This window comes from Harpia harpyja, chromosome 5, assembly GCF_026419915.1.
Source record: "Harpia harpyja isolate bHarHar1 chromosome 5, bHarHar1 primary haplotype, whole genome shotgun sequence".
NCBI classification, from domain to species: Eukaryota; Metazoa; Chordata; class Aves; order Accipitriformes; family Accipitridae; genus Harpia; species Harpia harpyja.
In genome coordinates, this window is record NC_068944.1 from 11324322 (window position 1) to 11351684 (window position 27363).

A 27363-nucleotide genomic window follows, 5' to 3' on the forward strand; every position below is an offset into this window, starting at 1 on the left:
TCCCAGCGAAAACCAGGACACTATATTTTGAGCTACAAAACCTCTGATCTTTTTTTTTTCCTTTTTTAAGAGTTCAAAAAACTAGGGAAATCCCATCAAAGAAAAACTCATCTTTGTTCAAAAATATATTAGGTACAGACGTCAGTGAGCTCCATTTTCAGCAGCAGATTAATGGTAGTAAGGTGGGACAGCTAATTCCAGATTCATGGGCAACGAAACCCTGTGTGTTTTAAGGAGGAGTTTCTCAGATTCATGGGGACTAGCAGAGCTAGCGTGGCGGTGTCTTACTGATTTATTTAAATGTGCCTCACCCTCTGCCTCTTCCTTTCCTTCAGCAAATCAAAGCGGTCGAAAGATACATGAGAAGGCTGGAGTTCCACATTAGCAAGGTAATGAGCGCTCCTATCATCTTTCTTCTGCATCTGCTCCTGTGTTATTAGAAAAACAAACCCTTGGCCTCCTGCTACCCCTCTGCTCCGGGGAGGCTGCCTTGACGATGCCTCTCCCAGATTCAGTATTTTATGGGCTGGTGGTTGGAGCCAAAGAAAGGGTTTCCACGTGGTTTGTAGCCCCTGAGGTCCAGCCGTGCCCTGAGACACTCCCACCCGCTTTTAGGCACAGAGAGAACATAGGGTCAGGCACTTGCTGGGAAAAATCTATCTCATTGCATGCTTATTGTTAAACAATAGGTAGAAAGAGAGTTGCAACTGACAGTAATTTAATTCAGCAGTTGTCTCCACCGTATGCAGCAGCTAGATTGGATTTATTCCTGGATTTCACTGCTAATACTTTTGCTGCTTGGTTTGGGGCCCACATCCACTTGATTACATCGGTGACAATATTCAGTAGAGGTACTTGTGATTTGTACTAATACATTTTAGAGCTGGACAAAATCCACAGCGTGTGTTCTCTTAGTTTTAAACATATCTGCTAGCGATTAGTTGCTTTTCTGAGCCTGACAAAAGAATGAATTATTTTTGATGGATTAAATGTCTTTTGAGAGTCATTTGAAAAGTGTTCGCACAGCTTGAAGTGCTCCAATTATGACAACTCATCCAAACCTTTTAATTTCAGACTTCTCTTACTCTTGGAGCCAAAAAAAAAAACAAACCATAAGGCGATAGACTGAAATTTTGTTCCCCAAACCACCTTCTCTCTTGCTGGCAACATGAATGGCAAAATTAGTGCTTAAGGAACATTTCCATTCAAGTCCTTCCCACTCCAGCCTGCTCAGAGCTAATGGTTTCTGGGATTATAATAGGACTGAAAAGCACCAAAAGCAAGAGGTAACGCTGGTCAGTATTACTCAAGCTTGCCGAGTACATTAGTTCATTTTCTGTAACCCACAGCAACAGAAACAAAAGGAACCGAGCTGTGCTGCGTTAAAGCTTACAGGCTTGGGCAGGTAAAGAAACATCTTTGTTTCTAACGATAGAGAAGGTCTTTTTCAGCAGTACCGAATCAGGGCCGCAGCGATGCCTTCTGCCATCTACCCGCCGCTGCTCCGTGCGGGAAGCAGAGCGAGGAAAACGGGATGTGCAGCAGCAGACCCCACGGATTTAGGGGGGCGGATGAGCGTGCCCTAGCCGCACTCACATGGGCAGGGGCAGGACATCAACCCCGGCTTAACGCTCCACCCTGATGGCAGAAGTAAATACTAAGTGACAGCTATTTATAGTAGCTGTCTTTAGCTTGCTGACTTGCAAGAGAAATAGGAGTGGATATGACTCCAAGAAGCTTTTTTTGTAACTTTGAAATGGCAAAATGCTACCTGTGCCTCCATTTCTCTTCGCTGAACTCTTTCACTTTGCAAAGCAGTCCCTGTTTTGGTTAGAGATCCCTCAAGTCAGGGGCTTCGGCCATCGGGAGTCCAAGCTGGCCTTGTAAAAGTCGACCTAAGGCTTTGAAGCTGTCAGGAAGACCAGTCCCATTCCAAACAAATAAGCAACAGTGCTTTTTGTTAGAGGTTAAGCAGGCTTGGAAAATGGGATTTGGAACATGCCTGGATTGTCACATCAGGCTTATCTCTAATGCAGCAACACAAAGTCGTAGACTGAAGAAGCCAAGGTGCTGGATGCTTTCACAGAAGGAAATTCTGCTGTGAAAATCCACTACTGAGCAACAACAAACATAGGGCACAGGGTGATCGCTTGATGTCAGAGATAACAAAGGAAAAATGTTATTCTAGGTAAAAACCAAATATCATCCTATCTTAGCAGGGACATTAGAAGTAGAAAGAAAAGACAGCTTCCACTGTTCCTTTCCTTCTCCTCACCCTGACAAAGTCAGATTAGAAAACCTACATCTCCTGTATCTGCAGATTACATTTATATAAATATATACCACTATATATACCGCTATATATAGCTGATATATATGTATATACACACACCAGCTATACCACTCCCAGCGACTCCCAGCTAACAGCTCAGATGGAGTAAATGTATACATTCAGTGCAGGAATCAGAGGGAAAAGGGAAACCAAAGCATAAGACACATGCAAATCCATTGTACTCTGAAGCTAGATCCAGGTGAGACTTCAAACTGTGTGTGAGTAGGCTTTGCAAAACTGCCAGAGTGCTTACGAAATGTTGGGTGCTTAAGTCATGCCAAAGGAGTTTAAGAAGATGACTAGGAAATTATGTGAATGCCTGGGGGGCTGAAGTTCCAAATACTTTCTTAATTTGACATCAGCTGTTTCTAAGCCCTTCACTTGTGCTGATTCTGACTATGACTCCCAGTTTCTGGAGGATGGGCAGCAAGAATTCAAAAAATCACTGCCTGCTTCCAATACTACCTATTAGTCAAGTATTGCAACAGCCTCGATCCACGCCTGACGTTAGCGATACAGAAGACATTGCTGGCCCTGTTAATTGTGCCATTTAATGCATCCAGTCCCATTTGGCAGTGTAGACGTTGCAGTTGCCTTTGAAAGAGCTCTTCCACACCAATACATTGGAGAAGCCTGCTACATGCCTGCCTTACTGTTACGATTGTACGTAGCCCAGACGGGGGAAAGGGAGTAGCAATGGTTAAAGGCATGCAGGGTGAGCAGGTGAATTGCTGGCAGCACCTGGTGTTGCTCTAATGAGATTTTTACAGTGGAAGTTATTTTTATCTTGTGTTTCTTTTTCATAGACTGTGACAGTATCACGGCTTCATTTGCTCAGCCCCCATTGGATCTAAGAATTTGGCTGAGTTTCCTTGTAATGCAAATGACTTCATTGTTTGTTGGTTTTATTTTGTTGGGTCAATACACCCTCGTTGTTCCCTCTAGGTGGATGAGCTTTATGAAGCCTATTGTATCCAAAGACGTCTCTGTGATGGTGCCAGCAAAATGAAGCAAGCCTTTGCAATGTCTCCTGCCAGCAAAGCAGCTCGAGAGAGTTTAACCGAAATCAACAGGAGTTACAAGGAGTACACAGAGGTACATCCTCATCTGTTTAGTCTTTTGCTCTCACACTGTTTGAAGGCCGTGGGAACTTTGCCATTGATTTCATGGAGAATTTCATCCAGATAAAAGAATTACAAGCAAAATCAGCAAAGAGGAATTATTGTTTCTTTGTTCACCTTCAGGTGAATACCTGATGACTTACAGAGATGGGTGACATGGGCTCAAAGAGTTCCTTGAAATAATAATGTTTATGCTCTATGAGGGCAGGGTTATACCCAGGAACTGCTGCATAAGAAAAAACCGTAAATCTGCCCCAAACCTACATAAATGCTAACTCTGTCCTTCCCACCCTGCAGATTTTGGGATAGCAGGTTGGCTGGAACCCATGTGTATACAGATATCTGCTGCATCCTATCCTGTTTTACTTGCTGTGATCAGCAGCTGTTTTATTAAACAGGCAGTAGATGAAGAAGGGTCTAATAATGTCACAAACATCCCAGCGCACAAGCTGTGACAGCCTTCCAAAATCTGAAGGAAGAACTGGAGAGGGTCCGGTACCCATCTCCCACAGTCTGTTTTTTTCTTAAGGTAGTCCCCGTTTCTTGAGAGATTAAAACCATGCTGGGAGCCACTCTGGCATGGAGCTGCTGCCGCTGGCACATGTCCTGGCTGGAGAGGACTGGGGCAGTGACCAGGTTACGTTTCAAGGGCCACAACTGCCTTCTGCCCACGGGAGGATTAGAACACAACAGAAGAAGAGCACAGGGTTACATTCAGCTCCGGCACGAGCAGGCGTAGCTGCCATTTTTAGGGCCAGACCTTGGTAAACAGCAAGGATGGCTCTGGCAGATTAACTTTATTGCAAAGTATCTTTCAACTGTCTAGCAGCAGCTTCTCTTTCCAAATAGACCTTAAAAAAAAAGGCAGAAAGAGGGTTTGTCTGACCCCACTATTCTCTTTTCCAACACAGAACATGTGTACCATAGAAGCAGAGCTGGAAAACCTATTGGGGGAGTTTTGCATCAAGATGAAAGGTAATTGCCTTTTCACCTTTCCCTTCTTTCCCCCTGAACAGTAGTGGTCTCTGTGCACGTTAATGAGGGCATCGAGACATGCTAGCGTGACGTGTATTTATGATAGGTGTGGTTTTCCCCCACTGCACCCATTGCTGAGCCTTCAAACCCCCAACTTAGACCTCTGCCCAGCGGAAAGGATCACAGAGCTAGGAACATCAAAGCTTACAGAGAGATTTCCTGAGATGCTTCTTGTTTTCAAGGCTAATTACCTCCCACAAACACTCCTCCCAACAGCCAAAGCAATTCAATTTCTAAGGCTGCTGTACCTTTTGCCTCTATTTCCATAATCCTTTAAGAAGATGACTGGGAAATTACGTGAATGCCCGTGGAGCTGAAGTTTTAAATACTTTCTTAATTTGACATCAGCTGTTTCTAAGTCCCTTACTTTTGCTGATTCTGACTACTATTTTTGAACAAATGGAAAAAAGCAAAGACCTGGGCGTAGTTTATCATTTAAACACGTAGATAATTCAGTGGTGGCATTCACCTTTCAGTTTTATTCCTTGTCTTTATGACAGGGGACTTTATGGGTTTGAATACAATAGAATCGGTTTTACCTGAAGCCTCGATGAATCACTAGGTATTGTTCATGCTGTGATTGCTTTAAGACTAAATGTCTTGAAGAGATTGTGGAGGCATATCTGTTTTGGATCTTCAATCACTGGCATGAAAGTAGTTCTATAAAACAAAATCAGCATCTAAACATTTGTGCAGTCTTAATTCTTTACTTGAAATCTCACCCATTTAAAAAACCCACGGTGTTGCTGGTGGAGTTTTTAGAGTTCACAGATCTCATACAGGGTTTTGCTTTTGCCTGTTCTGTCACAGTTGCGAGTTAGTTGTGTCCAGGGGTTGCAGTGCATGAGACATGATCTAGCTTAGATCAAGTTAAAACAGTTACTCCAGGCTTCCATACTAGAGAAGACAAGTGGAGCAGCTATCAATCATAGTTCTAGCTCCACCCCACAACACCAAACCTCACGTTTTAAAGCCCCCACTCTTAGGTACTGGAAAGGCAGTCAAAGATGCATAGATGTAAAGTTACAAGATGGACACACAGAGCCTGAACCAGATATTTCTATACAAAAACCCACAGCAGAACTGCAGCGTGGACATGCTGAAAGAAACACGAGGTCACGCAGTGTGGAAAGGGAATTGCATCAGGCCAGGCCCCTCGGAGCGTTTCCTTACTTGCTGTAAAAGCAGGGCAACACACAGTTCCTGACAGCAGGACATGTTGCAGAAGGCGTCATGGCATCGCAAACGGCTGGGCTGAAAAGGTCTGGCCCCTTCCCTTTTGAATGCCCAAATCCTCCAGCAAAGCTCAAGGGTGCTCAAGGAGCCAGATGCTGCACTCACATGCAGGAGCAGAACACGAACCACAAACAACTGCTACTTCTGAACACAGTTCTCATAACATAAAGAAGCCCAAATTAGAAATGAACAAAGAGAAATGCCGTATCATTAAGTATGCTCTAATTAGGACATCTCAGATTTCTATCTAGATAGTTTTCCTTAGGAATAGGAATCCAATAGGACAATCCAGCCATTGCTATTGCTAAAGCTCACAACAGCTCTAGCACAAAAGCCTGCAGATCACGCAGCAAGCTTCCCCCTTAAGTTATACTGCATGCAGCGTATCCAGCTAACTTTAGGATCTAATTTAAAATCAAAGCATTCCTCTCCCCAACGCTTATCCGTTCCTAGCCATTCCAGTGAAAGTTATTTTTATTTTCTGCCCTCTGTCACTTACACGGAAAGCAAGCCAACCTACACAGTGCTGTCAGGAAGCAGGGGACCCACACTGTGTTTTTATGACTGATATTTAAAAAAAAAGCCTAACCATTTTTCAAAATAAAGATAATAAACTTGCCAGCAGGCTTAGATTAGTGCTCAGGATTAATCAGCTGTTGAAATTAAACAGGGAAACCCAGCAAGGAAATTTAGAAGTTCCTGTGTGGAATCTGCATGTCCTGTTATGATGTATAGGGAAGTGCCCCTATACCTGTTGGAAGTGCCAGGACAGCGGGAGATGAAATGCCCGGCCGTTTCACACAGGGAGAGCAATACTCTGGCCAGGGGCTTTGCAGCATGGAGCCCAGCACCAGCAACCACAGTCCACGTGTCCAGCATCCTGCACACGAGCGGGGCTGTACATGCTGCGTGAGCTTCAGGTGGCCCTGCCACCTTACCACAGCCACGTACTGACCCTATCCCCTAATTACTTACGTAATGACCCTATCCCCTAATTACTTATGCTGACACCCCAGGAGCAATCTCCAATTCCATCTGCATTACAAGCCCAGTGCTTTTACAAAGGCGTGACATTTGAAATGGTACGATAGAGCCATTGACTCTTGCCAGGCATTTAGTCCCCAAAAGCCACTCAGTTACCAAAAAGTTGTTTCCTATGAAAGTACTTATTCCCTGTGATCAAGCGCTTAGCCCCCTCTTCATCAGGCTGAAGAGACTCGGCCAGCCTGGTTGTGCCAGTCACCGCTCACAGACCTCGGCCTCGGACAATGTCCATGTGGAGTTTTAAGCTGTGTTTCCTCGCCCTCCCACCCCATCCACTGAGCAAAGAAAGGACCTTTTATTTTCCTCAGATACTTTCAGTGATGTGTCCCAGCAGAGATCAAATTCACTTATAAAAGCATGCCTGGGGAGAGAGAAGCAGCGGTGGAGTGCTAGTAAGCTTAAATTATTTATAAACAGTAAATAAATTAGAAAGGAATTGGTAATATGAGCTCTGTGCAAGGGCCTCTCTGTTCTGCTACACAGTAAGATGAGCGAAGAAAACTCTTTTCTCGTCAAAGAAATGGAAGAGGAGGATCAGCAGATCATGGGGACAGGCCATGACTGCGTGCAGGGATCTAGTTGCTCCTACAGTCCAGCTAGCAAGACTAATTCAGCCCGGTAGATAAAGCCAACACTAGGGTTCATCATCCTTGCCTTGATTTTAACACACCCATATATGTTCAGTCGTGGCGTTTTAGGATAAATGCAGCCCAAAGACCCCAGCGAGTTTGTTTTCATCCCTTTCTCTGCCACAGCCTTTGTGTGTGTCCTCAAGATGGTTTCTTTGGGCATTGCAATGCTAGAGGCATAGTTTTAGGCTTACCCAGGCAAAGATGGGTAAATTTTTATACCACAGCAAGTGCAATAGCTACCTACTGAGGAGATCTGTGACAAAGGAGAGGTTCCCTCTGTGGAGGGAGATGGTTAGGTTAATGAAAAACAACCAGCTGAATCCTCTAGAAGAGCAGGTCGCAAGGCCAGGAGAGGGACAGTAACTTCTCTGGGATTTCAGCATAGTCCCTCGGGAAACTTTCATTTCATATGCACAGTGCCAATATAGAAATAGCATCATCGTGTCCTACCTTTAAAAATAAAATAAAAAAAAAAAAAAATTAAGCAAACATATACCACAAGTGCTTTGCTGCGCTACTTCTGCCCCTCTGGGGAAAGATGGGATAAATCTTGTGTTACAGATGTCAGTCATGTTTTGTGATGTACTTACTATTGAAAGATACTCAGCTAGTATGGGAATGATAACGTTATGGAAATGCCAAGCAGAAGGAGCCCCTCACTTGCTGTGTCTCTATTAAGATGTACTAAAACGGAATGTGTTAAAATGTATAGCTCGCTCTGATTAGTGTTAAGCAGCAAGCACTACACGTTAAGCAGCTCGCCTACACTTCATGATAGTAAGGGTGTTAAGCTGAGTTTCTGAAGCCAGATGACATCAGGAAGCTGTTTCTTCTTTTTCTATAATTATTATAGAAAAGGAAACTTTGAGCTCTTGTAGGAAAACAAAAGTTGGAAAGCGCAAATCTTCCGTATGCAAGAAACCACAACCCAATGAATTTTCTACAAAAAAAAGAAAAAAGAAAGAAAATTAAGATGGGGGGGGTGGCTGCTGGGATTAGTGTTGGTTCGGAGGGTGCGGAGGCAGCAGTAAGAGGGGGGGTTACAAACACCTCCCGGCAGAGCGGCTGTGCGGGCTGAGGTGGGGGGGCTGCCATGCCACCCGCTCCTGTCCAAGCGCGCGGCCCCAGGCCCCCCACTGCACCCCACTGCATCCCACTGCATCCCACTGCCGGGAACCGCTGCGCTCGGCAGCCCATGCCCTCCCACAGCCCCTCTGTGTCTTTCCTTCTCAGGTCTGGCTGGCTTTGCTCGGCTCTGCCCGGGAGATCAGTACGAGGTACGTCTGCGTCGGTTTATGGTTTGTTTAATAGCGAAAGAATGGCAGATTTCTGCTGGTTTTTACATCGTGGTGAATAAGGCCTTCTCGCATCAGCACCCTGAGAAACAGTTATTATTTTTCCTGTATATGCTCTGAAAAACCTTGGAGTTCTCTTCATGTCTGTCTAGGTCAGGACATCTGTCAGAAGACCTGAAAATTATATTCAAAGCACTGGATGATGGCTATTCGAAGAACTACATGCCCTTTTTTTTTTTTTACTTTTAAAAAATTAAATTTAAAAAAAAACCCAGACCCACAGGCAAAGCCCTCATATTTTTTAAGTGTCTCCCAGAATGAGGGCATGCTTCTTGTGTCTTATTCGTGACAAACTTTTCTAATTCCCCTGGAAAAAAGCGTATGCCCCATCCCATGCATGCAGAGCAAATTGAACAAGTCCTTGCAAGCATCCTTTACTGAATGTTTAGACTTTACTTCATCGTAAAGCAGAGTAGCAGAAAGACACAGAATAACCATTTCTTGAGACCCAGGTGTTACCTCCTGGGAGGCTGCGTCAGGACCTCCGGTCACTGCAGCGTTCCAGAGAACATCAAGAGCCGTTTAATTAGAGATGGATTAAAATAAAAGCCTCCAGCTCTATCCAGAACAGGGCTAACCCTGCAAGAAATTTGCAGCGGCTTGATAACAGATCCCCCCAGCTTGTACTTCCCAGCTGTCTTGATCATCGATTCATTTGTTCCCACTCTCGTTCCCCGTGACAAATCTCTCCCGCTGCTGTCACGCCTGCAAGCAGCGTGCGCTTTCCTACTTCAGACCCTTTCCCCAGTTCTGTTTCTGATATTTGTGCATCCTGAGAGCAGATTTCTCAAGAAAATAAGAGGATTTACCTTTTTTCAGATTTTCATGCGTTACGGTCGCCAGCGGTGGAAACTGAAAGGCAAAATAGAAGTGAATGGCAAGCAAAGCTGGGACGGAGAAGAAATGGTTTTCCTCCCTCTCATCGTTGGACTGATCTCCATTAAGGTACGCCTGCTAACTCCTTTGCCTGCAAGCAAGGCAGGAGTCAAGAAGCTGCCTTCTCATGCACCATCAGCAGATCATTAAACTCTTTGGAAATGAGCCGTCATTAGTATTTCCAACACGCCTACTAGAATGAAGTGCTATAGTATTGTTCGATCTAGAGAGCAGCATCTGCTCATCTGGAGAAATACAGAGGGCTCTCATCTGAACACACACAGGGCCAGCTGGGCATAAGCTGGAACAGCCCTGAGGTCCAGTCCCATCACCCTGTGCAGAACAACAGTGCTACACCGTGAGGTAGCAGCGCTGCGAGGTTTTTGCTTGCAGTGAGATGGAGGCACGTAGAAAAGCCACTCTGGCTTTTTGGCAGCTTCCTAGAGCACAGCAGTTCCCAAAATTTCTTTATGAAAGTCCCTCTGATTCCATGGCCTGTCCCCCAGGGAAAGAACAATTTTTGCAACTCCTAGCAATCGGCAGCGACTTTTCCTCCTAAACTGGAGTCTTTCCATCACTGCTCCATCCCCTTGTCGCCCCAGAGTTACAGGAGACAAATACATAGAATAGGGCTCCCTTGGGAATTACTAAGTAGGCCAGCTACATCCAGAGATTGCGTGACATGAAAATTGGCAGTTGCTGAGAGAATATTAGACAGGAAAACATCCAATATGCTCTCCCTGTTCCTACTCTTCCCTTGGGCTCTGCTTATGGTCACTGCAAAAGACCAAATACAAGGTCAGGTAGCCCCTTGGTCTGAGCCAGCATGGTTGTTCTCTTCTGACGCCTGTAAAAACATAAAGAAAACATTGAAGCGTGATCATATGCAACTATGTATTTATTAAAAAAATAACAAATCTGAATTTTCCCCTAAGTTATGAAGATGCAACAAACATGGTCATATTTTAAGAGCCTTTTAGGAAGGGGTCCAGGCCAGAAAATCAAACCCATTGCCTTGTAATTACGGATTGCAATGCCTTGTGTGGTCCTAGATATCCTGTTCTTGTCTCTTACAGGTCACGGAAGTCAAAGGACTTGCTACTCATATCCTTGTGGGCAGTGTTACCTGTGAAACAAAAGACCTGTTTGCGGCTCGGCCTCAGGTGGTTGCGGTAGACATTAACGACCTTGGCACAATAAAGCTGAACCTTGAAATCACCTGGTAGTAAGTAGAGTTGGTTGGTTGGTCACTGGGTCAAGCAGCCGTAAAAATTCAGCTAAAGAGAAAAGGTCCATCCATGTAGTCTCTTCTCTCCATCTTGCTCCCTGCTGAGGCAGTTGGGAAAGGAATTGCAGCCCAAGTTTGGGAGATGAGAAATGACTCATGGTCACCCACAGGTTCCCTGTGTTACCTGTGGCAAATGGGGTTGTGCCTAGTTTCAGCTGTTAAATTAGTTTTGGTAAGTACTGACATTACGAGACATGTGAAACAGATAGTGATGAGAGATCACAGAATTGCCTAAAGCGTATGCTTCTTCCCCAAGCCCAAAAAAGGGACATAACGGAGTGCTCATATATTCATTAAAATTTTTTAATATTAGTGTAAAGTTCAGTGGAGTCGCCCTGGGTTTATGCTAGCATAGCCAAGTACAGAAGTTGGCCCATCTATAGAAGCTGGCTTTTAAGGGCTTCATACCCCGTGAGGGTGGTGGGAAATCTCTAGAGTTGTCTGTCTGCATTGGTCAGCATAGGTAAGCTGATGGTGTTGGGATTCAAACCCAATTCTCACTATATTTTCATGAAATAGGTAAATGTCACTTCTGAAGAACCATTGATGCATTTAACTTTTACAGTCACGTATGCTGTTTCTTGTAATGCAATGAACATGAAGACAGCAGTAACAGCTACTGGTTTCCTTTATAACGCAACAGCTCTATTAATAGCAGAGCACCTTTCTCATTAGTATGTGTGACACTTGGCAACTCAAATCCAAGAATACTTTTCATGTGAGAAGAATAACATCAGACTACACTACACAAATGATTTCTGAGAGCAGAACACTTTTATCAGAACTGAAAACCACATTTGTGAGCCTGCTGCCTAATTAACAACATTTTCTTTTAAACCCTTCTGCTAAAAAACTTGCTACCTCTGGGTTTTGATGTGCTAATAAACCACCTTTTCAAAAATCCTTTCCATGGACCTGAAAGTCCTTCTCGCTCAGCCTAACAACCTTTTTTTTTTCTCTACTTGTGTGTCCATAGCCCCTTTGATGTTGAAGACTTGACCCCGTCCACAGGAAACGTGAGCAAGGCATCTGCTCTCCAGAGAAGAATGTCCATGTACAGCCAAGGCACTCCTGAAACACCAACCTTCAAGGACCACTCGTTCTTTGTAAGCTCTGTTCAGCTTCATGTTTATGTAATGAGAAGCCCTAGAGCAGTTCAAACACTGCAAACACTTCATTGCTTTACACGTCTAAGCTTTTTTTCCCCAGTTCGAGCAGGTTACCCTTACAAATACTTATAAAGCAAGTGCATTCCTAGCTGCTAATCCTAAAAGAAGGTGACTATGATCCTGGCATCTTTGAATCTATGTGGCCAATTATTGCATACCTATTCTTCTTGCCCGACTGCTGTAATACTTGAATAATCTTTATAAAATGTGTCTTCATTTGGTAACAGTAGTTGAACAACCATTATACCACTAGTATTTTTAACATATCCCATGATAAAATTTGCCCCTATACTGAAGATATTCACAGGGTGCTCCTACATTTTGCATGTATCAAATTCTGAATGCTTAATCAGGACTGTGTATAATCTGAGCAAGCCATCTGTACAGATACGAATTTTACAAGTGCTACATCCCCTGCCTGTAATTTAGTACTCTGCTACAAAGCATTCATTTAACTTGCCCTTCCTCACACCCTCTTTGCTTCAACTGTTGAAGAAATGGCTGCATCCCCTGCAAGACAGGCCAAAGTTGACAATCTTAGATGCTCTGCAAGACACTTTCTTTGACAAGCTTCGTCGCAGTCGCTCTTTTAGTGACCTGCCATCGCTCAGGCTAAGCCCAAAAGCAGGGCTAGAGCTATATGTGAGTCCTGGTTTTTGTTTGGTGAAGGATTTTTTCGGTCCCCATGTGGCATCTCCATTCCCACGCATGCTTCACGTGTTGCTCTCTGTTGCAACTCACTCATTTTGCTGACTGATTAGAGGGGAGAACATGACTGTGAGCCCATGCTGCTTGCGTTAAATCAAAATTCCTTTTGGTTTCTACAGGGATAATGATCAGAAGCCTGATCTGTGGGCAGAGAGCAGGGCAGGAATACAAGCCAACACGGTATTCTTAAAAATAGCCTGTCGCCTGCTGCACTGATTGATGTTATACATTTGCCTAGTAACATGACTTTCAGATGCTAAAAGCATACCCATGTTGAGGGAAAGAAGAAATAAACCTTTGAGTATAATTATTTGTAGGCAAAAAAGCTGCTAATAGCGCTGGGAAAAAAGATGCAAGTTTTGGACACTTTAACCTTATGCACCTTACCAACATGTGAATGCCTACAGTTCTTTCCAGAAAATTGTCAGCAAAATAGTAGTTGCCTTTCATCTGTGCTGTGCATATCCCTGAGCGGGCCACATAACAAAGCAAGATTTGTAGGTCAGGTAGGCCGGTTGTGACTTTTATAGTGATTTTTCCCCATAGGTCAGTCAGAGAGATGAACATTTCTGTATGCTGCGATCATTTTGGGGTCTGTATATGCTGGTTTTGCTTCTTAAATGATCAATGTCCTGGTCAATACACCACCACGCAATTCTTCTGTTTCATTTCAGCAGAAACTCATGTTGAACAGGACTCCTATGTAACTCACGTTCAACAGTTATTAGAGATCCATGCCACATGCAGAACATACTTTCAACAGAGAATAAATAGCATAGTAATATCACCATTAAAATGCCATGACACTAGAGAAACTTTTGGAGCAAACTGTATTAAATTTTAGGGGTTGCTACTGTAGAAGTCAGAAAATAAATACAACAGAAATCTGTAACAGGTAGGAAAATGCAGACAAGGTGGCTTAAGTACAACCCCATTAAAAAGAGACATGCTGCAGGAACTAGAGCAGTGCACTGGAAATGCTGTCTGATGGAATCTGGTAGGACGAGCGAATTTCGGGTCTGTGTTCTGGGACTCGCTCCCTAGAGCTCTCTGCTTACCAGAGAGGTGCTAAGCCCAAGTTTTCCAGCAGTTTTCCTGCTGAAATCAGGAGCCATGCCAGATGAAAGCAGAAGTTGGATTTGAAATATTTTTCCTGTCTCTTAAGTCTTGGATGCTTCTTTAATCTTTTTCCTTTCATTTTTCTTTCCTGGGCACACACTGGTGGTTGGTTGGGTTTTTTTCTCTTTCCAGTGCTGCGTGAAAAACATTTTCTCTCTTTCTCTCTTACCTTTTCAGTCGAATTTGCCAGATGACGTCTTTGAAAATGGAACGGCGACCACCGAGAAGCGGCCTCTTTCTTTCACTTTTGGCGACCTGCCTTACGAAGACCGCGTGCCCCCTGCCAACTCAGCAGAGTCCTCTTCTGCCCACATCAGCTCCAGCCCCGACATCACTGCGACCCCCACCCAGCACCGAGCTCTCAAGTCCTCCAAGAGCTCGAGCCTGGACTGTAGCGGCAGCGACTCCCGCAGAGACTCTGTCGCTGAGCCCAGGGACCTGCCGTCCCAGGGAGAAGGAGCGGTGGTTGAGAGCAAGACCGGCCCAAGGGCAGCTCCTGAAGTTTGCCAAAAACCCTCTGATGCCGGGAGCGATCACGTCTTTATAGAAACAAGCGTCCCGGTGTCTCTCCTGCAGGACACGGATGAAGGTTCGGAGCTCAAGCCTGTGGAGCTGGATACCTATGAGGGCAACATCACGAAGCAGCTGGTAAAAAGGCTTACGTCAGCAGAGGCACCCATGACCCCAGAGAGGCTGCCGTGTGAGGGATCGATTAGTGGGGAATCAGAAGGATATAAGTCTTATCTCGATGGAAGCATTGAAGAAGCCTTGCAAGGGCTTCTCTTAGCTCTTGAGCCACACAAAGAGCAGTATAAAGAGTTTCAGGACCTGGACCAAGAAGTGATGCATCTAGATGACATCCTAAAAGTGAGTACGTTTCCGAAAAATGAGCGGGTAGAATCTCCTCCCCTTCCTCGCAAACATCAAAGTAGGGTTTTTGGAGATCAGTAAAATTCCTCAGTAGCAGTAGATTTGCTCCTGCTTGGAGCACCCTTTCACAGTGTTGCATTTTGAAACTTCTGCCGGCAATGTGCTTAGCGTAGCCTTGTATCCTCAAGCGATGGATCTTTTAATCTGCTTGAAACCTGGGGGAAAGAGAAAAAGGTGCAATGGCAGAGGGGTAATTAAATTATACCCTTCTCTGAAGAAACTACTTATGAACCCGTTGCTTGTGCCATACTGGAGATCAGATTATAGCCAACCTTCTGCCTTTGAAATCTATGGGTCACGTCCTCAGTGGCTGTACTTTAGCATGCTACCCCTGAACTCTGTGGAGCTGTGCAAAACTACACCAGCTGAGGATCAGGCCTTGTAGCCATAGAAGCTGAATTTTCTAAATTGCCAAGAGGATTTAGAAGCACAAGTATCACTGAAGGTTGCCATCCCCACATCACCTAGGCTTCTTCCAAGCCTTTTCCTTTTTCCCCCATCCATTTTTAAAATGAGAGACATCCTGTCATTACACCAGGATGGACAGAAAGTGTTGAAAATTAGAAAGAAGAAAAGGGGGTTGCATGTATGTTGTTAATACATTTACTGCTGATCACTGTGACTCGTATCTTGCCTGTGGATAATAACTCATGACGCATTACTGTGCAAAGAGTATTATATGGGAAATAATCATTTCAAATGCTTCATATTCATATGCATGTTGCTCTGCTAGTCATTTAAGCCTCACCATTCAGAAACATGGCTGAGGAGAAAGGAGGGAAGCATTTGTCCTTCAGCATTATCTTTTTACGAAGAAACTTTGTTAACATCCTTGTTTCCATTGGTGTAGTTAAGTACTTTTTTGACAGCCTGCAGCCCCTGTTTCTTGCACTATTTCCCAAGGAGGTTCAAGCAGGCAAAGCTACCATTACTATTATTTTTTAACTTTGTGGCTGCTCTGCAGCTTGCATAAAGAGGTCAACTATCCAAACAGCAGAAGGACAACGGAGACTGGTTATTTACACTCCTTCCATCAGAAGTTACAAAGGGACAGACATGGGAAGGGGGAGAGAGAGGACAGACACGTGCAGACAGGATTCCTGCACGCTGGAGAAGGAGACCTCTTCCAGATCTCCTTATGTCTGCGCGTCGCCTATTGATCAGCTTGCAGACCGACACTCAGCATCGCCAGCAGCCGTGCGGGGCTCCCCAGGGAAAAAGGTTGAGCTGTAATCCAGCTCTGGCTGAAGAAATCTCTCTTGGCCATATTAGATGGGCAGAGAAAAGGAGAAGCCCACATGTTGCTGTTTGCTTTTGCCTGATGAAGCTGCACTACCAGTCCTGAAAGAAATGGTAGCTAAAACCATCGGTGCTGCAGAAGCAGTGGGATGCAGCACCCACCTGTGTCACAGATGTGTTGGGAAGTGTGTTCAATCAGCTTATGCCTGTACGGTCGGTTTAAGGAATCAAGCATCGTAAGTGCTAACATATGACCATTATAGCATTAATATTGTGTGCAAATGCATTGGAAACAGAACTCCAAGCCCCCTCGGCTCTATAGGAGCCAGTGCCGAGTCTGAACACGGAGGCATTTCTTTCTACAAGCTGAGACAAAGTCCTGGCTCCTGCCTGGGACTGGAAGATGCGGCTTGTGTAACAACACCAGTGGCTCCTGCCTGTTTCTGATCAAATAATCACGTAGTGCTAAAGGTGTTGAAGTCATTGCACAAACCAGCGGAGGTGATCCCTCAAGTTACTTCTGATCCCGCAAGGTGACCCGGGAAGCAGCTCTGTGGGCATGTCTGGATGAATCACCACGTGAGACCAGGGACTTTGATACTTCCTACAGCAGCAGCAAGGTTTCTGTCACATTTCTTCCCAGCAGCAAGATGGGATGGCTTCCCCCCTCTCTACCACTGTTAATTTCTGAGTTACAACACTGACTTTCTCTGTCATCTAGGAATCTGATACCTGATTAGCTTTTCCTTGATAAGCCATGTGGCTTCGAAGGCCACAAAAGTCCTCTCATCCCATGAATAAATCTGCAGATATGGGACCAAATTCATTACTCGTCAAGGTCCGTTGGAGTTACATCTGGAATAAATCCGATAGTGCCATTGGATATGTATAAATTGGCTTCTGTAGCTAGAACAGCAATTATGGAACATGCCTTCCCCTTTCAACTTCCAGTGCGTTAACTGCTGTCTCTCCCTTTGGAGGATGCCGAAAGCTGCGTCGCTTGGATTCAAGACGTTCTTCTCATTTCTATAAAACACATCAAATTTTGCCTTTGAGGGTTTTCCTTTGGGGAAGAGAGGGGGTAGGATGGGGAGGGGAGGAGGAATGGAAGGGGTTTTCCACTTCTCAGGCTTTGCTTGTATATGCTATGAATATGAAGGTTTGAAATGAAACACCCAATAAAATGAAGTTTTAAAAATAAAATGAAGAATTTGAAAGTTTTAAGCTTTATCCTTTTTTTTCTTTTCTTTCAGTAGTAGCTAATATCTGGGGTTTTCATTGGTTCGTTCTGCCTTTGCAGTGCAAGCCAGCAGTAAGCCGAAGCAGGTCCTCCAGTTTAAGTCTAACAGTTGAAAGTGCTTTAGAAAGCTTTGATTTCCTGAACACCTCTGACTTTGATGATGAGGATGGTGGTGGTGTGGAGGTTTGTAATGGTGGAGGAGGTGCAGACTCAGTATTTTCAGATACTGAGATTGAGAAGAATAGGTAAGTTTGTAGTAACTGCCAGCTGTGCTTATGCCAAACTGATACCCTAGCTCTTTGTCGCTAACAGGGGATCCCGGTGCACACATTATTCAAGGAAGACTGACTAATCCTCGATGAGTGTATAGGGTCAGAGGGTTCCCTGTGGCTGCTGCATACAAAATCTTTAGCTTCCAGGATCATTTTTTTTCCCTGTTCAAATATACGCAATCTGTCCTCCAAAGGAGAAGGGTAAATTAAATTAAGCTGACATCAATACTGGCAGAGCCTCTTCCTTGACATAGGTTTGGACCTGGCTTTCCTTGGATGTAATTACTAATTCCTCTGTGGTTTTTCCCCCCTCCCTTTGTCTTTTCTCTCTAGCCGAATGAGTCTTTGCAGTGGATTAAGCTTGTCAGTAACAGTAACACAGGGCCAGATTTAAGCAGCATGGTGTAGGTTTCCTTTGGAATGTAAGAGTGATGACTGGTACTCTGTTCATGGCCCTGCGTGTTACCTGCCCTTCTTTCATCACTTTTGGTCTTTCTGAGAAAAAAAAAAAATGCAAAAAAAAAGAAAAAAAAAAAAAGCTGTGGTGTTTGTGCTGTGGTCTGCCATTGTCGTGTGACCTTAAGATGCTGTGTTTCATTCAATCCTAAAAGCATGTTTGCATCCTCGGAGCTGACACGATGCCCAGCAGGCATGTAAGTGGCACTAGAGCCGGAAAAAAAGAAAAGAACATGGTTCCCTTGTACCTTACGCTTTCCAACCAGGGAGCTATACTTCTTGCAGATTATCGTGGCCTGTTTAGAACGATTTTGAATGCAAACAAGCAACCACCATGCAGTTCCCATCATCTCACTGCATATCCTCTTTCCGGAATAAGACTTGGTGGGAAGAAGAACTTGGAAAATCATGTTTCTTGCTTGCTAAACTGGTGCTCTGAGCTCAGTTCAGTCTGTGTTGACTTAAAGATCTGGCTTTAACCAGGCACTTCAGCATAAATTTAACGTTAGCAGCAAAAATTTAAGTTAGTTATAAGCTAACTTTGAAAGCAACTAAAATCATTTAAGTTAAAGTAGAAGTTAAAATTTCTTTTTTTCCCCTCTGGCTCATCCCCAGACAGTGAGACAGTGTAGATTCCCGCTTCCATTTTTAGATGTGCGTGTGACTCAGTGTGAAGGCTGCAAGTGTTGAAACTTCTGAACCTGCAGCCAAATACACTTGCAACCTGAGGACTGACCTCGGGCTTTGCATTTAAAGACAGGCAGGACCATTTGTGCAACATGGCAATGTTGGAAATAACAACGATTTAAATCACAGTGAGACTAGCTTTACGCTCTTACAGAAACAAAGCAAGCTGCACACATTGTGCCTAAAACAGCGTGTGAAAACATCATGTCTCTTACTGCAGCGGTGGTTTTCCTTTCCTTCTGCAACGAGCATTAGATTTGGCAGCAGGAGGACACGGAAAGCACAGAGCTCTTCTTAGCAGCTCGGTGCTTGGGACGGCACAAATTGTAACGGTGCTTAATCCGGAGCGGTGGGGGAGACGATTTTCACCAAGAGACGGGAGAAAACTGCCACCGCCAAGCGACGGTAGCCGCCGGTTGAAAAGGCTTGCCGTTGAGGGCGTTGGGTCGCTCAAGGCAAACCGGTCGGCAGGCAGCGAGCCGTCCCCTCGGCGGGCACGGCCCTTCCGCGCCCGGCCGGGGCAGCGCTGCTCCTTTGCGATATGATGTGTTCATCGCGAGGTTTCTGGCCGCTTTTTTCCGCTCTTCTGCCGTGCTCGTTGCTCGTCGCCCTGCGTGAGCGTGTGTGTGTCTGCGGCGGCAGCGGTCGGTGTGTCCCCCCCCCCAGCTCACCTCCCTCATCCCTCCCCAGTTACAGGACGGAGCACCCAGAAGCCAGAGGCCACCTGAGCGAAGCTCTCACCGAGGACACGGGTGTGGGCACCAGCGTGGCCGGCAGCCCCCTGCCCCTGACCACCGGGAACGACAGCCTCGATATAACCGTAGTTAAGCACTTGCAGTATTGCACGCAGCTCGTTCAGGTACTGGGGCCCAGCTCGTTTAGGGCGTCCATTTTAAAAAGAAATCTTCCCCGTGGGCACCGGTGGGCACGCAACGTGGGGTCCGAGCAGGCTGGCGAGGTCGGCGCTCCTTGTGGGAGCGCAGGGCCGGGACAGCCACCATGCTGGGGCGAAGATGATGCCGGAAAAGCCTCCATCGTTTCCGTCCTGGCCTGTCTCGGAGCAGAGCTGGTGTACAAACTATACGGGGCATTTTGCATCCCAGCGAGGCTGCCGGGCGGCAGACGGCAGGGGCAGCCCCTGCTCTGGGTTACAAATATCCGCTGGCTTTGCCGGGAGGTCGTCAATGAGATCGGTCCCCGGTTAAGGCAGCCCACGTCTTCCGAGGTAAAACAGAAGCCCGTGGCCCCACTGTTTAACCGAGCCCCAGACGGGGCTGCGATGTTCGAGAGCAGAAACGAATTTCTGCGCGTGAGCTGGAGAGATTGTCTGCGACACACGCAGCGAAGGCAGCGCATGGCAGGCCCCTCGGGACGTCAAAATGGTCTGTTCGTGCTCACAACTAACTAGCACAACCTTTTAGAGGGTTTTTTCAGACCCCAAGCACAGCCGATGTGATTTTAAACCGCCAGCAAGCCACTTTAGCAAGAAAGGGCATCGGGGGTTTCCTGATGAATCAAAACATACTGCGGCTTCCTCTTTGCAATTATTTGATTCTTCCACCTTACATACAATTCACTTTATTTTCCCAAAGGCCCACTGAAGCAATGCAGAGTGATCCTGATTCCGGCACCCTTAGTGCTGAGCTGGACACTCTGCTGACTCACAAGTATGAGAAAAAGGGAGGGTTTTGGCTTTTAAAAGCCAAACAAAAAAAAAAAAGCTTTTTTTTTTTTCTTTGTACAAGAGTACACAGTATATATGCAGCTGGGGGAGGCAAGCTTGAACTATGTCCACACACTGAGCAGATTTGATATGAACAATATTTACACGGACTGCTGAAGAAAATGCAGGTGTCAGCAGCAGGGAGTATTAGCAAGACAAAAGCACCAAATTAATAAAGGCACCTGGGTAGTTGATCAGAGCTGAAAGGGAGTGGAGAAAAAGCGACCTGTGGTCTGCCTCCAGGCAGGTATGGCCTGAAAGTCCACAGCCTATGTTATGCAAAAGTCAGACTAATATTCTTTTCTGGCTTTTCTTTTAAGGCTTATGATGATGGATTCTTTTAGCTTTGCGGAGTGTATAAATCAGAAATTACTTATGCAAATGGCTGCTTGGATACTCAAGTGCCTATATCTGGATGTAGCCGTTAAAGATATAAGCAGCAATGCCTATCAACCAGGACCATAAAATATCCCAGAGACAAAAAACTTTTGAAGTTAAGGAGATCGCATTGTTCCCGGCAATGAATTTGCCACTGTATTTCTTCAGGTGCCAGGTGTTTTAGAGGTTTTTGTTTTCTTCTGAGGTTGTTTTTTTTTTTTTGGTTCAATGACTCCTTTTCCTCCCTTCCCATTTGTCTTCACCAGCAAATTGTGTTCTCCAGTAAAACACCATTTGTGGCAAGAGACCTCCTGGATAAGCTGTCCAGGCAGATCCTCGTGATGGAGAATATCGCAGAGATCAGCACTGAGAATGTGGGAAACATCACTTCCCTTACTGATGGTAAGAGACAGGTTAGGGGGTTTCCTTCTGAAAAGGGTTTGTTTGGGCATGCGTGCCTGCTGAAATAATCGCTGTGCAGAGCTCACCATCACTGCAGGAGAGGCCACCGTAATAAGGTCAACTCACAGTTACCAGCAGACGTAGCAGTCACCAGAACTGGTCAGGGGCCTTATTCTGTCTTCAGCGCTGGTATCCAGAAATAAGCAGGTGAGAAGAGAAAGGACTTATCCTTACCCTGCTTGATGTGCAGAAGATGCATGGAGGTCGTTGCTGCCATGGGGTGGGGATGCTGCCACCTCTGAAGAGCCAAATTCTTCCTCCACCTCTCTTTCCTGAGGAAAGGCAAGATCTGCCTTAGACTATCAGAGGCATAATACAACCCCTTGAACATTTAATCCGTTTTATTTTTAGTCATCTCTATGGAGAATTATTTAGCTATTTTTCTTGTTGTTGCATCTATTTTAATACGTTGGAAGACTTTGACAAACAGGTAGTTACTCACCCTTGTGAGCACTCTGGCAGGATAGGTAAATACAACATGGTATATTTACTTTGTTTATCAGAAAACTGAGGCAAAATTGAGTGACTTACCCAAGGCCACAGAGCAGTGCTAGGACAGGGACCAGTCTTGTGCAGACCATTTGCAGTATTCCCCTACTATTTCATGGTATTTAAAAGGATGAGACATCAGTGCCCAGAACTGGATCAGGAGCAAATTTTCTCACATCCTACCATGGGAAATGGAAAAAACACGTTACAAACTTGGGGTGAGCACATGATCACGCTCTGTGAAGGTACTGGCACAGGGTGACCCACCAAACAGTAATTGTCCATCAATGGGCTGGGGTGAGATTTCCTCCACTCTTACCATCTTTTTTCTTCTGGAAGTCAATGCTTCCAGCACGGCTTTGTTTCATCGTTCATTTTGTCTTCCCCGCCAGCAATTCCAGAGTTCCACAAGAAGCTGTCACTGCTGGCTTTCTGGATGAAGTGTACTGGCCCTTCAGGAGTGTATCACACATCTGCAGACAAGATGATGAAGCAGTTGGATATCAATTTTGCCACCACTGTGAATGAGGAGTGTCCAGGACTTGCAGAAACAGGTACCAACTGCTGCAAAAAAATTGTGTTGGTCATCAAAATGGAGAACAGCTGTGTACTGGGCTTTACTCAACCTTCATTGCTTTGTTTTCCAACCCCTTGGAGGTCTGTTTAGCCACGGCTCCAAGATCTCATTTGAAAACTAACGCTACAACTCTTGAAACAGTTTTGGCCCAAAATAATCAGATGAGAATAGGAAAAAAAGGTGAGGTCAGCAGAAGAGAAAATAGTGTTTTAAGGTTTATGAGCTAATAGGAAAGTAAGTCTATTCCCAAATACAGGTTTGTAAGTGATTCAGTGGAGTAGGAATCCTCTCACTTAATTTTATGTGTCTGTATAATGTCCATACCCCATTACAGTTCGCTGGGTTGGAATTAATATGCATCCAAGTGAGACTATCTGAATATGGGTTCCTACTTGGAGTGAGATGTACCACATCAACTAGCTCTCCCTGGGCTAGAACGGGGATGTAGGGTGACTTGCTTCGGGATATCGTTTGGGTAGAAAGGATGCTGTATTGATCGGATAAGAAGCTGCACTAGCCATCTGTAAACTGGCAGGGGTTCATCCTTACAAAGATACCCTCTGGTGATGAGAGCTAGACCTAGGGAGAAGGTCTGTTTAGCTTCTAACCTAACCACAGTTGAGGTTGGAAACGTTGGGAAGTATCTGGCTTTGCAGGTATGGTTCTTTCTTTCTGGCTTGGAAGTGGACTGCGGCATTTTGCCCACAGCTTTTGCTCTCACTAACGTGTCCCTTTGTCCACGGCTGCCTGCAGTCTTCAGGATCCTGGTATCTCAGATTTTGGACCGGACGGAGCCTGTCCTCTACTCCAGCATGTCCTCCGAGATCATTACCGTCTTTCAGTATTACAACTATTTTGCCAGCCACAGTGTTAATGACCTTGGAAGCTATTTGCTGCAGCTCGCAAAAGAAGGTAGGGTATATAAATTCTAGTGGCTAACAGGGGAGTACATCTGTGTACCTCTGAGCTCGGCACAAAACATTCAGCCCTGAGGCTGATTTAACAAAAGAAAGGGGGAAAGGAGACAAAGAAGTGCCTTGGATACTAAGTCTGAATGCACCTGAACAGTTATACATATCAAGGGAAAGGAGCTGATGCAGATACACCCTCAGTCATTTCTATTTCCATATTCGAATGGGAAAAAAGAGTTAGTTTTTAGGAAATGGCTGATGGTGGCAGGCCAGGCCCAAGGTCTGGGAAGTTTTCTGTACCTGCAGCTTGGATGATGTTCCGGTCTTTCACCATCCTTTATGGAGAGACCTTCTGAAGTACTGAGCAATTCTCAGGAGCCAAGGGATCACAGCACGTCAGTGTTTGGCAGGCTCTGCCACCGAGAGCTAAAGGGGGAAGCAGACGCTCAACAGAGCGTGCTAGACTGCAATCCCTGGCAAGCCAAATTTTCTTCTCTATTTGAGAGGGAGTCTGAGGAACCTTGCCCAGTTTTTGTTTTTATTTGGACATACTGGGGAGCTTTTGCTCAAAAACCTGGAAGGCAAAAAGCATTTCAGTCCACCTCTGAAACACATCAGCCCTGGCTCTTGGTAGTGGACATCAATCTGCCTAGGAAAAACTCTCATAAAGATGCTCTGGAAGTCAATGCACTGACAGGGATATTGGGTTTCACTTGGTATGGGGAGGATTTACATCTTCCAGCAGAAAGTGAAGATTTGACAGGTAGGCCCTTAGCTCTGGGTAGGTGTAAGTGCTGCAGTGTCCCACTTAGCCCATCCACTCATCTCCTCCTTTGGAAGAACGTCTGAGAAACTGGCCCAGCTTAAAGCCCAGACAATTCCCCATGCAGACACACTGCAGTGCTACAATTGCACGGATGGGGATTTTTTCATGTCCTTTGTGTGTACAGTATGAATTGAGGATTGCTAGTGGGGAAAGGAGCAATCTGAAATATTGAGAGGATAAAATAAGTAACAAGAATCTTTCTCTTGCACTTGTAGCCTCTGTGGTTCAGGTGCTGCAGTCAGTGAAAGACGGAAAACTGCAGCAAAACGTGGCCAAAATAAACTCCAATAACCTTCCACCACAGCAAGAAGTTTTGAGAGCTTTGGCTTTACTTCTCAATGAAAATAAAAATGAAGTCAGTGAGACCGTGGCATCACTTCTGACAGCTACCGCAGAAAACAGGCACTTCAGGGAGAAGGTAAGTGGCAGAAAATCACCTATTGCATGAGAGACCTGTATCATCATGACATTTTTTCTGCCTGTGTGTCTCAAATGTCTATGTGCATAAAATAATTGCTCTAAGCTTGACTTAAACTGATCCAGAGGGATTTCCTGTCTAATTTTTCTGCAGATATGCAGCTCTGTTTCTGTTGTTATGCCAGTCTGCTTCTACCTGTCATTACACTAAACAGGTACTAACCAAAACTCTGCAAATCCTTACTGAGTGCTGTGCTCTCCAGCTATCTTCCACACTTCAGCATTTCTGCTGGCCTGCCTCAGACTTGGCTTCAGTCCAAGGCTTCAAGGCAACAGTCCCCAGCATCACCAACACGCAAAGACATAGGGCTGCGATTTTTGGGGTTTTTTCCCAAAGGAGACTGGCATCTATGGGACCTCCCACCATTTCGGGGGGGGGGGGGGTGGACTGCCTTGGGCAAACACAGCTCAGCTGTGAGATCTAAGATTTGAGTCTATCATCACAGATACCAAAGGCAACAAGGAGGGCCAGATTAAACACAGAAATGAAAGAGAAGGGAGAAGAGGAATAAGAAGAAATCAGGGGTTGGCTTCTACCCTTACATGGCAGGCCTTTCTCTACTATCCTTCTTGTTCTCTGTCAGGACAGAGTGAAAGAAAAGGCAGTTGGAAGAGGAAGAATGGTGGAAGGAAGGCAGAGGGAGGAGAAAAAGGAGCTCACTCTTCACTGCTCTTCTCTGTCAATCCAGCCCCCTCTTTGCTTGCCCTCCCACTTCATCTTCCATTTTTGCAGCCTCTTGGTATCTCATACCATCCTTCTCCAGCCCCAGCTTCATGGAGGCAGCATCTCAGGGAAAATACAACCTTCTCCTGGAACAGGCGTGTGTAGCCCATACCTGGTTCACTGCCTGCAGGAAGGACCACAAGGTGCTTTGTGCGAGGACATTATGCGGCCTTATGCTGCAGATGAGCTCATGGCGCAGCTGACCGCCGCTGAGGTTTGCTGCTCACACTGGTTTTGTTTGCTCAGCAGCAGCTACTAATTTCTAGGGCCAAGCAATAAACTGGTCTAGCAGCTCTTGCTATCCTTGCAATGGTAATTTGCAGTGCCCCTAGGGTCCATCCCAGTCTGTTCATTACTATCCCTACATTAGAGAGACCATCTCAAGGGTCAGCTCTTGAGCTATTTAGACTCCAAGGCCCATTTAAAGCTCTTTGGCAATTTATGCGGAAAGGCCCTCAAGGGTGCCAGATTGGGCTTCTCACTTTAACGTGAACTTTTCCTCACCAAAAGCTGGCCTAAGACTACTAAGCTGTAACTCGTGGCCTGGCCTGGATCTGCTGTAGGGAATTATCCCACCACGTTACCTGTAGCAGGGACCGTGCCTCTCCATCCCACGGGCTCACTGTCCAGGAGGCGGGCTGCAATCCCTCTCCCTGTAGTAGGGTAGCAATGCCTCCACGCTCCACCCTTCTGCTCCACACAGGCACAGACATTTTCATCGCTACTCTTCTTTATCTGTTTTCAGGCCTTGATTTATTACTGTGAAGCACTAACCCAGCCCAACCTCCAGCTGCAGAAAGCAGCTTGCTTGGCTCTAAGATACCTCAAGGTAAGAGGCAAGGAATTCACTGTGGTACTTGGCTTTGCTCTAAAGAAAGGACATCTGATAGGTACAAACAACAAAATAGAAACTGCAATAGCAGCAGCAGTAGTGTTTTTGTTTTGCCTTGCTGCACTGCATCCTTTTACAGGTATCGTGCTGTTTGGGAACGGTTTAGAAGCTTCACTGCAAAAACAGCTGGGCTCTGTGACGATGACAAAGTTTATCTTTGGCATGTCATCTTTTCCTCCCTCTCATATTGACTTTAGGGGGCTTACTTCCACATCACAGAGGAAAAAAAAAATTCATCCAGGAGTACTGACTGAGAGGGCGAAAAGACATCCTTTCTCAGGATAAAATTGGCTGTAATGCATGTACGTTGCAGCAGTAGAAGAGAAAGGGAGAGACAGGCCACAGCTCATTTTATGACAAATAACTGGTACATCTGGGCACTACAGCTTCAGCTAGCATCTGGTACCATTTCTGCACTCCCTCTCATGACGGGAAGGAAGAATGCACTTTTATTTTGGCTGTATAGAGCCATGGGAAACAGCAGCCACCCAAGCCCGACTGATGCAGAACGTTGGGGCAAAAAAAGGTGTTCTGTGAGACAGACCCGCCGCGGGCTGACTATTTCTCCCTCAAAACTGTCCCCTGGAGAAGACAGCTCTAAAATGTAACTTCATCCCAGCCAGAACCGATACCATCCAATACATAATCCAATAGTTTAAATATGAAAAAACTGTTTTCCCTTAAATGAGATGCTAGCAGGCATCCCTGAGAGGCAATGGAGAGGGGCATTACACCTCTGCTGCATGCAGGGCACAGTGGGGTTTTTGATCTCTCAGGAAAAGCCAGACAGTGGTGGGAACTGGAGCTAGACACATTTAACTTGAGCAGTGTGGCTCCGATGCATCTTGAATAGTGAGAATGGCAATAGCTGGGGAAAAAAAACCTACTGAGGGGAAGTGTCCTCATTTGGGATCTTCAAATAAAAAGCTAAAGCCTTTCTGGAAGATGTTATTTCAGAGATGGGAATGCCACAATGGATAGGTGACTGTGGATGAGCTAATCCAATGGCAGTCTCATCCACATCAAACCACGTTGGCTGCACAAAGTCCCACTGTGAATCTCATGAGAGGTTTCACAGGTCGCAGCAAGCTCTGTGTGGCTGTGGCCCCATCACTCATAAGCATTCGAGCTGTAGTCACCAGTACGCACCCAGCACAGACTTGCC

The 27363-nt window shown here is 45.5% G+C and overlaps 1 protein-coding gene across 5 annotated transcripts in view; it reads left to right on the forward strand.

The window, feature by feature from the left end:
* RIPOR2 (RHO family interacting cell polarization regulator 2) overlaps window positions 1-27363 on the forward strand; it is a 108371-nt gene that overhangs the window by 76970 nt on the left and 4038 nt on the right. For 3 of the 5 annotated variants that reach the window (XM_052787159.1, XM_052787160.1, XM_052787161.1), the window contains exons 6-21: window positions 336-389; window positions 3278-3427; window positions 4365-4428; window positions 8634-8677; window positions 9575-9700; window positions 10708-10856; window positions 11896-12025; window positions 12584-12730; window positions 14093-14782; window positions 17385-17569; window positions 19430-19598; window positions 21107-21242; window positions 22184-22345; window positions 23122-23280; window positions 24321-24523; window positions 26052-26135. In XM_052787159.1, coding sequence (XP_052643119.1) covers window positions 336-389; window positions 3278-3427; window positions 4365-4428; window positions 8634-8677; window positions 9575-9700; window positions 10708-10856; window positions 11896-12025; window positions 12584-12730; window positions 14093-14782; window positions 17385-17569; window positions 19430-19598; window positions 21107-21242; window positions 22184-22345; window positions 23122-23280; window positions 24321-24523; window positions 26052-26135 — 2652 coding nt within the window. Of the gene's footprint in view, window positions 1-335; window positions 390-3277; window positions 3428-4364; window positions 4429-8633; window positions 8678-9574; window positions 9701-10707; window positions 10857-11895; window positions 12026-12583; window positions 12731-14092; window positions 14783-17384; window positions 17570-17929; window positions 18001-19429; window positions 19599-21106; window positions 21243-22183; window positions 22346-23121; window positions 23281-24320; window positions 24524-26051; window positions 26136-27363 lie in introns of all 5 variants that reach the window. The other 2 variants (XM_052787162.1, XM_052787163.1) reach the window with 2 other exon arrangements.